Source organism: Prosopis cineraria, unplaced genomic scaffold (genome assembly GCF_029017545.1).
Source record: "Prosopis cineraria cultivar Desert tree isolate PC_DT_omini unplaced genomic scaffold, ASM2901754v1 PC4, whole genome shotgun sequence".
Classification (NCBI taxonomy): domain Eukaryota; kingdom Viridiplantae; phylum Streptophyta; class Magnoliopsida; order Fabales; family Fabaceae; genus Prosopis; species Prosopis cineraria.
The window spans coordinates 38,852,327-38,865,184 of NW_026555335.1; the positions used below are offsets into that span (position 1 = coordinate 38,852,327).

A 12,858-nucleotide genomic window follows, 5' to 3' on the forward strand; every position below is an offset into this window, starting at 1 on the left:
GTTTTGCAAACTGATGAAATTTCAGCTTTTCTAAAATAAAATTTTCAAAGTTAGACAGAGTTTTGCAAACTGAGAGTGTTTAGATAAATTTTTTTTGCAAAACCATGATTTGGGTCCTAAAATTGATTCCCAATGATCAAAACAGGGCCTAAGCCACACATAAATCCTCACATCAATCATAAAATAAAGGGGAAGTGACAATTAGGGACGCTAGAAGAATATCAATCACAGCTACAAACCTTAAATTATTAAAATTTTAATAACATATCATGATACTTATTTATAATAAATTATTTTTTGTTAATTAACTTAAGATTCACAATGAATTTTAATAAATTCTCAACTAATACTACAAAGATTTTTAACTATCTTTTGTTGGGAAATTAACAAAATATAGTTGGAAATTTTTGTAATACTAATCAGGAATTTATTAAAGTTTATTGTGAATTTGAAGCCAATAAACAAAAAATAATTTATTACAAGTAAAGATAATGGTCTGTTATTAAATTTTAATAATTCAATATTTATAATTTTCATTCATGATCTGCCATTAATGTTCTGTGGTTTTTAATTATCACTTTTCCTAAAATAAACTAGTGACATGGGCTTCCTACAACTATGAGATAATATATGGATATATAAATTCAAAAAAAATAAGTATATAAAATCTTCGGATCATCCCATTCTCATAGGATAATGTAGCGTTAAGCAGCTGCCATCAGGCCCAAACGAAAAGCGGGCCGGGCTTTTATCTTGCAGGTCTTGCTGATTTAGTTGTAACACATTGGAAATTTCATTTTATAAATACATGAATATGATAAAATACACATGAGGTGTGAAAGATACAAAGTACAAACAGAAAAGTGGCGAAGGAATCCAAAGTCCAAACAGAAAAGCAAGACCGTAACTAAGCATTTCCGTCGTGATCACCCTGCATAGCACGCTCCAACATGACATTTATTAGCAAATAAATATTATACAAACAATTACCATTAACTGAAAATGGACAATGAATGGAAGAACTGACTTTCTTGGGGAGGATGAAATCCACGAACTTTTTCTTGCCCTTTGCGTTGGTAGGAGACTTTTGTTTCTTCTCTTTAAGGATGGACGAAGAAGCCTTCTGCTGCTGCTGAGCCTCTCTTCCTGTCACGTATCTCCTGATTTGTTCTCTCACGAATCTCTCGTACAAGAAGGCTGCCCCGTTGAACTGTGGCAACACCAGCCACGCCACCACCACCAACTTCACATCGTACCATATCGGAATCCTTCACGTTGTTCACCCATCAAACACAGCCCGCTTTAATAATATTCGTTGCAGAGATTTCATCCAGACACAGAGAGACTCACCACTCTAGAATTGATTGCAGAACCATTTCTGTGAGCGTCAGGAAGGAGTACAGGATCCAGTAAGATAGCCACTGCTCGTCGTCCACCTTCGACGGAGACTCTATAGCCACCACTGACGCATACCTATTGTCATATATTCAATTACACGCTTCGCCACCTAATTAAATCCACAAACACAGCAACACAAATAAGGTAGGTCTACTCACAAGGGGTACAACAACGTCAGCACCGGCCTGCGAAAAACAATAACAGCATGTACGTTATTCATCACTTGCCAATCGAGAGTTTGAATGATACACAAGAATAGAACAAACAAGACTGGATGAGCATACCCGGCGAGAGAATGAAGATGGGTGGTCAAGGTCCACAGTTTGCCCATGTTCTTACAGGAAGAAACCTGATTGGATTGCGCTAACAAAGAGGGGTTAAAATTGATAGGATCACTCGTATGACGGAGAAGACAAGAGAGGAAGGATCGGATTCTGCCTTCGGTCTGCGATGTTGTCACTTTCCGCATTACTTCTCTTGTCTGTTTGTGTAGTGAAGGCTCTTCTTTGTCCACGTGTACACGTTTCATGTCACCATAAGGGTCGGTGACGCGTGGTCAAATAAGAGTCGTCGATGGTTTTTAATGTTGCGGATTATCCAAAGATGACGACTTCACACTTACTCCGCGCTTTGATTAGTGACTTGACCAAACCGCCCAAGGTCCCACGCTCCCTCCAAGTAATTCTCTTTCTTGTAGGCCCATCTTGGTTAGCAGATAAACTGGCCCAATTTAGTTGCCCAGGAAAGGATTGGGACTTTTGGAATTATATTCTAATCAACCATCCCTTTTATTTTTTTTGGGTAATACTCGACCATCCCTTTTAGTTTACAACCCTGTCTCTTTTGATGCTCAACAATGTAGAACGGTTTGGGCTGAGTTGTTAGCCCATCCTGGTTTGATCTCTTAGTAAAAAGATGAGGGCCGACAAGAAACCCAACAGGTGAGAATTTTGATGCTGTATAGATTGTTTCGCAGTGTAGTTCTGTAGCTTTTACTTTTTAAGATCCATAAATTGATTAATTGGGCTCGCCTTCTAGGCCCTTGGCCATTCAACAATCCTACATGCTCTTAACTGCATGCAAATAAATAACGAAGAGTTAACCATATGAGTATGGCGTAGTGATTATCTCGCTTTGTCCCTTAAGCATGTGGTGGGGGGTTCGATTTCTCACTCATACGAATGGAGAGCACTCTATGGCCAGCCATTTGTCCCCTTCTAGAAGACCCCACAGTGAAGGGATTAGTCACCATTACAGGTGGTGGATACCCTGAGCAATTGAAAAAAAAAAACTAACAAAGAGCTGAATTTAACCCCCAAAAAAAAATTAATCCCTTATAACATGATGGATTAAAGTTTGAATTTTCATTGAGAGATGTACCTATATTTACTGCTTGACAGTACCTCAAACTGGAATGTTTCCAATAAAAGAATTTATATAAGAAAAAAAATATGTAAATAAAAAAAAATTAAAGACACCAGTATGCATTAAAAAAAAAAAAAAACTAGTGCTACCGGGCACCTATCAATTGTGTTTTAAGAAACAGTAAACATTGAAACAGATAGATGGAGAGAAAAACATGGAAACACATACGCGTATTAGAGTGTGCGCGTGATTGGGGGATGGTGTAAGAAAAGATAAGAAAGAGAGGTATAACAAAATATAGCGGCATGAAAGGTTTATTGGCCTAATAGCACACAAGGCCTCTTCAAATAAGAAAGATTGCGAGTTGGAATCAGATTAAGGATTTCTTCTGTGTGAACTTTTGTAAGAAAAGTGGAGGGCTTTGGGAAAAAAAAAAAAGTGGTAGACAAGAGGCGTGGGGAAGAAAGATAGGAAGGGATGGGTGGAAGAGGATAATGAAGAGACGCGAGGGAAGCTTGGACATGTACGTGAGTGATTAAGGTTAATGTTGAGGATGTGACTAAAAAGATGGGGTGTTGATTGTTGTTGGACTAAAACAACGTTTTGATGAGACACGAGACACGGCTAAATGAATAATGTTGAGAGTAATGATGTGTTGCGATAGGGAAGGGAATATAATCAAAGTTCATAATTCACCCCCCTGCAATTATTGGCCTCCACAGTCCTTGTTATTTACTGGTACTGGCCTTCACATCCTTTAAGGTTTCTTCTTCTTTTCTTACAGTTTGATTAAAAAAGTTTCTCACGTGCCAACAGATCAACATTGCCATATCTTGTAACTGAGCCCCTATCACTTCACCTTCAGCATCCCATCATGCAGGTTACATGGCGTTCTCTATCAACCACAAAATTCACGCATACAGCCCTTTCTTTCTTTGTTTTTTTTTATCTGTACTATTACTGGTCAAATTTTGTGGAGGAAAAACAACTCCAATTCACTCGCTTAATAAAGGACGAATAACAAAAAAAATTTTAAAAAAATCAATTAATTCATGTTAAATTTTAAATATCAAATTTTAAGAATTCACTCAATCTTTTAATTTTATAATTTTATTATGATGAATTTAAAATTTGTATTTTAATTTTTTTTATAAAATTTTTTTATTCTTTAACTATGTTAAAATTTAAAAAAAATTACAAATTTATCACAAAACAATTACAAAATTAAAAAATTAAATTATAAATTTTTAAAATTTAATACTTAAAACCTAACTTAAATTAATTAATTCTTTTAAAATCTCTTTGTCATTTTTTCTAATAAATATCTCACATAATATACTAACAATAATTTTTTTCAACCAAACAATTATTAAATATTTTACTAAAAAATACTTTAAAAAATGTCAAATCTTGACTTTTTTAAAAAGGATATCGTATATAGAGTGTGGCCCCCATCGAATCCAAGTCTTCCGATTTTCTTCGACTACATACAGATGCTCCTGCTTCCTATGGATGGCCTTTTATTTCTTTGCCCCTCCTTATACATTTGCTATACATAAATCACTCCACCATCTTTTCTTCCAAATCAACATCACCACTATTTTATCAAGTCATGAATTTGATTGGCTTAATTATTTAATTAATTAATTCTACATATTATTTTATTCTATAAATATTATGTTATTACCATAATTCCATATATCATACATGCACAGGATAGCAATCAGAAAATGGTACTCGCGGGATTAAATTTAAAACGGCTTTATTTGTGAAGTTGAACATGAAAAACTTGGCCAAGAAAGAAAGAAAGAAAGAAAGAAAGAATATGACAAACATCTGGCCAAGAAGAATGAGTGGATCTATGGAGGTAATTTTCCGCGACAAACATGAAAGGTAATCATTATCGAAGAAATAATGCCGTATCGTCTATCCACGAAGGCTTCTTTGCATTGTAATAGAAAAATGCAATCATCTGAACCAACTCATCCGCCGTCCTGTGTTCTGCAAAGATAATAATAACAGTGCATCTTGGGTGAAAAAAAGCCCCAAACAAAGAGACCAACTAAACAACAGTGAAGAGCAAGATCCCAATTATTCTCACCTTTCTCCCTATACACGATCTTGTTCCCTCGTAAAAATAATATTTGCGGGCATTCTCTGGCTTTAAGGGCATATGCCAAGTCTCTCTCTATATTAATGTCTACCTTAACCGCCTAACACCACGCAGTTCAATGCATTATGATCACAGATGACAAAAATAGTTGACAATCAAACAATAAATTGGTGCTAGATGAATGGCATTTGATCATACCCGTGGAGGCAACCGATCCTTGGCACCCCAGTATACCTTAATCGCTTTCTCCAGCTCTTTCAAAATTTTCCAGTTATCCATCGCCCTTTAGAATAATAAAAAATAAAGATCAAGTAACCATTAGCTATCATGTGCTCCTGCATGAATAACTATTCTCCTGATCATATTAACATCATTAGAGAAACCAGGAAGAAAAGCTTTCACAAAGAGTAACCTTTTCCAGGCAAGAGCAAGAACATCTTGGCAAAAATCTTTTTTGGCATATTATAGCAGAAAGCCAATTTATCTAAATTGGGACCCAAAATATTATTTCAGGTTCTCAAACTTATCCTTATTATACAAAATTATAGTCAATGCTAACCAACTGACATTTCTTTGCCATAGCCTTTCTTTTAAAAGTGTTTAGAGAAGTTTAGATATGCATCTCAAGCTTATCCTTCCTCTGGTGTTTCACCCTCAACCAATCCCACACCCAAAAAAAAAAAAAAACAAAGAAAGAAAAGAAAAAAATCACAGAAGAATAAACCAGGAGGGATAGAGGATATAACCTGTTATATCTTTCAAAGACAAGTACAACTAGGGGACTGGGATGGAAAGCAAAACTCTCCCATTCCAAACAGTTGATCTCCTGCACCCAGTTATCATCAATCTCCCCTTCCCAGTCAATTTCAACACCATCATCCCCAATAACATTCTTAATTGGATGCTGTTCAAAATAATCAGAAGCTCTTATTCCCCAACCAACATCAGCATCCAGAGGCCAATTCTTACTTTCTTCCTCAATCACCATCTTCTTCTCTCTAGTATCGCTGGCACCTTCCTCATGCTCCACCTCATCCCCCTCCTCTTTCTCATCATCATCATCACTGCTTTCAGATTTAGACTTCTCACAAACTCTTTCCTTCATTATGTTTTCCTTATTCTCCAAAACATCTGAACTTTGTTGCTGAATTGAATCAAATGTCCTATCAAGCGAATCACGTATGAAATCTTCAACTGCCATAGCTTCGCTTCTACGCCCATGCCTGGGCTTCCTTGGAATTGTGAGGGAGACCTTGGCAGAATTTTTATCATTGGCATCAGTTACCTCATCTTTTGGGTTGCGGCTTCTGGTCTTACGTCCCTCTCTGAAAGAGGAACTGGAGCTAGCTTCAGGCTCTGGTTCCGGAACAGAATTTTTTAAAGCAGCAGAGAGAGGTACAGATTGTATGGTACGACGACAATGTACGGGAGAATGCAAGAAAAATCTCAAATGAGAAGTACCGTCAGTAGAGTGAAAATATAAATTCTGAGTATTAAATGATGAAGGATAAAAAAAAGGATCTCTTTCTGTAGCACAAAAAGGTGAGAAGCATCTAGGCAGGGCTGAAGCTTGGAGAAATAGCATTTTTCAACTTCACCAAGAAGATGCCAGCCTTCCCAAAAAAAAGTTATAAGGGGAATGGGACAATTACTTCAACCAATGAATGGACAGTGGGTACGCTCCGATCTGCTTCTCTTCACCTGGTTTTATTGATAAATATAGTTTTAAAAAAATAAATAAATAAAGAGTACCATGATCGATGTTCAGCACAAAATACATAGAGAATGTAAAAAACAATAAAACTGAAATTTGACCACATAAACTGAATTCAAAATCATAAATCAACATGAACAAAGCAAGTTCACAACTCATGATGAATACCCTCCCTACTGTAGGGACTAGGGTACTAAATTCCAATCCCTGCCTGAGCATATGGATCATTGTCTAGCTAAATTCTGTAAGAAATATATTGTTATCAAATGCAAGACACTTGGATTCAATTAAATCAGCTACTTTCCCTTGTTAAGTTGGAAAGTACAAGCTATGAGTGAGAGATCTCACTCTCCATCCTGCCCCCCAATGGCAAAGTGAACATAGTCCCATTGAAGTCCTTGCTCAACCAATGCACTCACGTTACCATCCTCACTTCCCTTTTTTGCATATAAAGGCAAAACATTCCCCCATAATAGTAGGGAATCCATTTGTCAATTTCCCATCCCCACTCCTTGAAAATATTATCGCCTACCAGTTGATTTTTCCAATGCTTTCAATAAAAGCTTCCTATTAACAACCTTTTGGTCATCTCATCTCTTTCTGCACTTTCAATACTGCTTATTAGTCTTTGCTCTGCAAAAGAAAGGGACTCACAGAGTCCCTATGAGGATGCTTCTGTATCTGATACAGAAGACACTGTAATAACTAATGAGTCATCCCAGTGTATGTTAGCTTCCCATAAAATATTTCAACCTCTACAAGTTGAAGTTTACTTCTTTGTTTCAACCCAAGAACACCAAAAAGTCAGATAATAAGTGTTTATATCCCAATACAACTTAATGGGCATATGCATACGCATACTGGATGACAAAACAATAGAATTTCTCGTTATAGTCAGTGACATATATAGAACTCACAGCAAAATAATGATAATCATAATGGATAAATTAAAAATACAATACACCAGTGTCCCAATGACATATTGAGGTGAGTTTGATGCCAAAAACTTGTAAAAACAGTAAAGATCATGTCGAAATCTTGCCAAAACTTTCTTCTTTATGTGGCTGCAACTACATAAAACGCAGCCAAATATTATATAGGAGATACTATAATCAGCAGGTCCGATGCATATTTCTTCTTTGCAATTGTGGTTCCATGGGTTTGTTTCCTCTTCTTTAGTTTGTTTGTTTTTATGAATGTTCTGGAAGCTTTTAATGCAACAGAATCAAACAACAACCAGAATCAAACAGAGCAAAAAAAAAAAACAAAGAAAGAAAGAGCAAGAAGCAAAAAAAATCTAGCGAAGAAACAGAGTCAAAAAGCAGGAAAATGAAGAAACTGAAGCGAAGCAGTGAACAAAATCAAACGAACAGAATCAAACAAGAGCAGAACAAAGAACCGTAAGGAAACAAAAAGAACGCACCTGTTCATTAAGCAGAGTCGCGAGCAGCTGGTTCACGAAGTACAGTGACGAGTTCTCGAGCACCCGGTTAATCGAGGCATGGTGAAGAATGAAGGAAGATAATAGACGAAGAGGCACGGTGATTCATCTCGAACTAAAGCTCGATGAAGAGAGGAAGCGCACGAAGAAAACGGTAGATAGGGTTGGGAAAATAATTTTATTATCTAGAGAGAACAGTAGGTGGGTTTTAAAATAATAAATTGATACTATTTAAATTCCTAACAATTTTTTTTAAATATAAGTTAAAAAAATCAATACAAGTTTTAATTATAAAAAAGTATTTAAATATTATATGTAACTTTTAAATTGTAATAAAAAATTTTATTTGTAACTAATTAAATTAATATTTATAATTTATTTTGTAAAAAATTTTGTCAAGAATTTAATTAGTATTAATTTAATGTCTTGAAACCTAACTGTCATTCTTTCTATTGTTTACCACTTTGCTAGTGATGAAAATGGAATGTTCTCCTAATGTGATTTGTTAATGAAAAGATGATAATAAAATTTTTTTAAATTATATAAATGACATTTTGATTTTTGAAAATGTCATAATTTCTTTGAAACTCTTAAAAACTTTTCTATCATTAAAAATTAATATAAATTATTAAATTATCCTTAATTCAAATGTCAATTATCATTCATAAATTTTATTTTAAGATTTATAATTTTTTCTTAAAATTACAAAAATTTAATAGCAATTTGTAAGTTTACACTTAAAATCTTGATATTCTTCAAGTGTTACAAATATCAATTATCATTCAAAAGTTTTGTTATAAGATTCACAATTTTTTTTTAAAATATTAAAAATTAACAACAATTCGTAAGTTTGAATGAAGCATAAGTTAATAAGTGTAGTAAAAAAAAATTAACGACTAATAATCCTATAAAATAAATGAAAGATATTTTAATCTTTTTACTATCAAAATTCTTTTAACTTTTTTTTCCTGAATTATACTGAAATTTAAAAAAAAATTAAGCTCACATAAAATTAAGTCTTTACAGCAATCCTTAATTGCAATTCTCCTTTTTCTTTTTGAGAAGTTTATAATTATTAACATGACATAATTTTTTCTTTTTTCCTTACCATACGGTTTTCCGTGAACTTTGCTCAACACACACACACACAGCAATTAAGAATTCAAAACTATACATATAGATATAGATATAGATATAGATATAGATATAGATATATATATATATATATATATAACACTTTTTTTGCTATTCTTAGCGTCTTAAAATGACATCTTTCCGCTTTCACACTTGCAACTAAAAAATTAATGAGAAAATCACAATCAAGGAACCCTAAAATAACATATTTATCATTGATGACTAATAAATTTTGATTTAACACTATAGGTCTTAAGTGAAATTAATTCTAATGGTAAAAATACATACCTTGATGTTTAAAATTAAAAAAAAAAGTATTAGCCCTCTTTGGATACACATTTTCACTATCAATATCCACACCTATCATCTTCAACCTCACCCCATTCTTCACTTCTTCAATCCCACACTTGTTGTTGGGTTATTAGAGAGAGTATGAATCAATTCGCCTTGCTTTGCTTTTCTTCTGTTCCCCCCTTTTCTTAGTCCCATCTTCTAGATTTTATTCATATATTTCAAGTGAATCCAAATGATTTGTATGGCTTTTAGCTCTACGTTTTGTTTTTTAATGTCATTGTTGAAATATTTTCTTATCTTAGTGTCACAAATTGTAATAACTAGGAGACGTCCTACTTACTCTCTCTACCTTTAATCTTTAACATTGATCTTTTATTAACTATAAAAAAAAATCCTTGCTACAAGTGTTGCATTAAGCTATAAATTGACTTTTTCCTCTCTTTCTTTTTTTTTTTAACTAAATCACATCAATCCTTGTGCTCGAACTTCCTATTTTACTTATTTAGACTCTATTAGAAAATAATATAATACAAGATTATGTATTTTGAGCCTTCTAGATTTTAGTAATAAGCAATTGACAAGGATATAGCCTCCGTTTGATTTTAACAAGACTAAATTATCTAATTAACAAGTTCAAAAAATGAAAATGTTCATGGAGAGCAGTAAGGGTTTTAATCTGGTGAATAAGTGACCATTTGTGTAAAAAAAAAGACTCCATTCGATTTTAGTAAAAACAAATTTCCTAATTAATTAATGCAAAACATTAAAATGTTCATGGGGAATAACAAAAACAAGCGATCATTTGAGAAAAACAAGACTCCATTTGATTTTAACAAGAATAAAGTCTCTAATTAATAAGTCTGAAAAATTAAAATGTTCATGAAAAGCAACAACTATTTTTGTATGGTGAAAAAGTGATCATTCGTGAAAAACAAAACTCCATTCTATTTTAACAACAAATAATTCCCTAATTAATAAGTGGGGAGAATTATGGAGATCAAGAAGTGTTTTGATATAATGAACAAGTGACCATTTGCAAAAAAGCAAGACTCCATTTGATTTTAATAAGAATAAATCACCTAATTAACTAGTGTAAAAAATTAAAATGTTCATGACAAGCAACAATTGTCATTGTATGGTGAACCACCACTTGAGAAAAAACAAGGCTCTATTTAAATTTAATAAGAATAAATTCCTTAATTAACACATGCATAAAATTAAAATGTTCATAGAGTGTAACAACTATTATTGTCTGGTAAACAAGTGATTATTCACAAAAGATAAAACTTCATTCTATTTTAACAACAGATAATACCCTAATTAATAAGTGCAGAAAATTATGGAGATCAACAAGTGTTCTGATATTGTGAACAAGTAACCATTTGTGAAAAAAAAAACAAGACTCCATTTGATTTTAATGAGAATAAATTTCCTAATTAATTAGTGCAGAAAATTAAAATGTTCATGGAAAACAACAAAGAACAAGTGACTATTTGAAAAAAAAAAACAAGACTTTGTTTGATTTCAACATGAATAAAGTCGCTAATTAATAAGTGTAAAAAATTAAAATGTTCGTGGAGAGCAACAACTATTTTTGTCTGATGAACAAGTGATCATTTGCAAAAAAACAAAACTCCATTCTATTTTAACAACAAATGATTTCTTAATTAATAAGTGCATAAAATTATGGAAATAAATAAGAGTTTTAGTGTGATGAACAAATGATCATTTGTAAAACAACAAGACTCTATTTGAAGTTAACAAGAATAAATTTTTTAATTAACTAGTGCACAAAATTAAAATGCTCATGGGGAGCAACAATTGTCATTGTCTAGTGAACAAGTGACCATTTGAGAAAAGCAAGACTTTGTTCAATTTTAATAAGAATAAATTCCCTAATTAACTAGTGCAAAAAATTAAAATGTTTATAGGAGAGCAATAGCTGTCACTATCTGGTAAACAAGTGACCATTTGATGGAGAGTAAACAATGTCTTAGTCTAATGAACACGTCATTATTTGGGAAATCACAAGTCATCCTTCCGTTTTAATAACAATTAACTTCTTAATGAAAAAGTCTAAAACATTAATCATTTGAAAGAGAGCAACAACTGTCTTGGTTTAGTGAACAAGTCATCACTTAGAAAATAACAAGTCATCATTCCCTTTTAGCAACAATCAATTTATTAATTAATAAGTTCAAAAAATAGTCATTTTCATTAATAAAACCAAGTGTTGAAATCCAAAGAACAAATTACCTTTCGAGAAAAAACAATTGCCTTTCCCATTTTAACAACAAATCATTCCTGAATTAACAAATATTGCCATTATATTGTAGCAACTAATACATGCACAACATTAATTTCACCTAATTTCATACTAATACTTGTTATTGCAGCAATAAGTACTCTTATCAAATTTTACATCTGTTTGCATCATATCGTTGCATGTTTCCCTACTTTTTCAGCTTGAATTTTGATTCTTGCAAGTCTTGCAAGTGTGAGAAGCCTTGACATATCTAGAACAATGATAAACTTTTTAGTTTTGAAATTCTGATTCTATTCTCCTGCTTCATGGCCTCCCTGGAGGACAGCTAGTCAATGACGGATGGAGGAAGATTGATGTGGAAAAATCTATTATCTATTACTTGTCATCTATCATATCAACCTGCAACCATTTAAAATAATTTTTATTCTTAATTTTAAATTCATAATTACAATTATAATATCAATAATATATCATTACTATTCTAACAACAAAAAGTTCAATATTTCTAGATTTCAACTAAATTTTGCACCATTTTCTAATTTATAATTAAAATTATAATATCAACAATATATCATTACTGTTTTAACAATAAACAATTCAATAGTTATAGACTTTCATTCCCAATAACCAAACTAAATTACTGTCAAGCAATAAAATAAACTATCTCAAATCAATCATTTAGTAGCTTTAACCAAAAAAAAAAAAAGACTAACCATATTAAATTCTTACTTGACAATAAAATTTACACAAAGAGGAAAGAAATAGAGAGTAAAGTTTTAATCTTCAACAACAAAGTTTCATTTTCAATGAAAATCAAGAAATTTAAAAGGTGTCATCCATCTTCAATCTATAACAGTAATGAGTGTTCGATAATAAGGTATTGCTGCCTAGCAAATAAAAATCTCCTAGCAGACTTCACCCTTATGAGGAAAAATGGGTGCTTGCAGCCTTGTGTAGAGAATCTATCAAAGTGTCACAAGCTATATAGAAAGCGTATTAAGCTTTTTCTTGGAGAAGACATGCCTAAAATTAAGAAAACCTTGTCATCTAAATGAGAAATATTCATCAACAACTTAAATATTTTAATGATTGGACACAATTTTTTTCAAACATGCTTTCCTTTTAGATTTGGA

The 12,858-nt window shown here is 32.6% G+C and overlaps 2 protein-coding genes across 3 annotated transcripts; both read right to left on the reverse strand.

Moving 5' to 3' along the window:
• Window positions 1-769: 769 nt before the first annotated feature.
• Window positions 770-1,848, reverse strand: LOC129309993 (HVA22-like protein e). The gene is made up of 5 exons (XM_054951800.1): window positions 1,683-1,848; window positions 1,557-1,583; window positions 1,351-1,473; window positions 1,028-1,268; window positions 770-931 (listed from the first exon to the last, which is right to left on the reverse strand). Exons 1-5 carry the CDS (start codon window positions 1,727-1,729, stop codon window positions 908-910), a joined length of 462 nt encoding a protein of 153 aa, XP_054807775.1. The 5' UTR covers window positions 1,730-1,848; the 3' UTR covers window positions 770-907.
• Window positions 1,849-4,508: 2,660 nt separating this feature from the next.
• On the reverse strand, window positions 4,509-8,194 carry LOC129309300 (thioredoxin-like fold domain-containing protein MRL7, chloroplastic). 2 transcript variants are annotated; one of them, XM_054950817.1, is made up of 5 exons: window positions 8,014-8,194; window positions 5,623-6,577; window positions 5,075-5,159; window positions 4,865-4,976; window positions 4,509-4,764 (listed from the first exon to the last, which is right to left on the reverse strand). In XM_054950817.1, exons 2-5 carry the CDS (start codon window positions 6,459-6,461, stop codon window positions 4,664-4,666), a joined length of 1,137 nt encoding a protein of 378 aa, XP_054806792.1. In that variant the 5' UTR covers window positions 6,462-6,577; window positions 8,014-8,194; the 3' UTR covers window positions 4,509-4,663. The 2 variants fall into 2 exon arrangements, with proteins under 2 accessions (XP_054806792.1, XP_054806791.1); XM_054950816.1 differs by having other exon boundaries at window positions 5,623-6,232; window positions 8,014-8,191.
• Window positions 8,195-12,858: the final 4,664 nt, after the last annotated feature.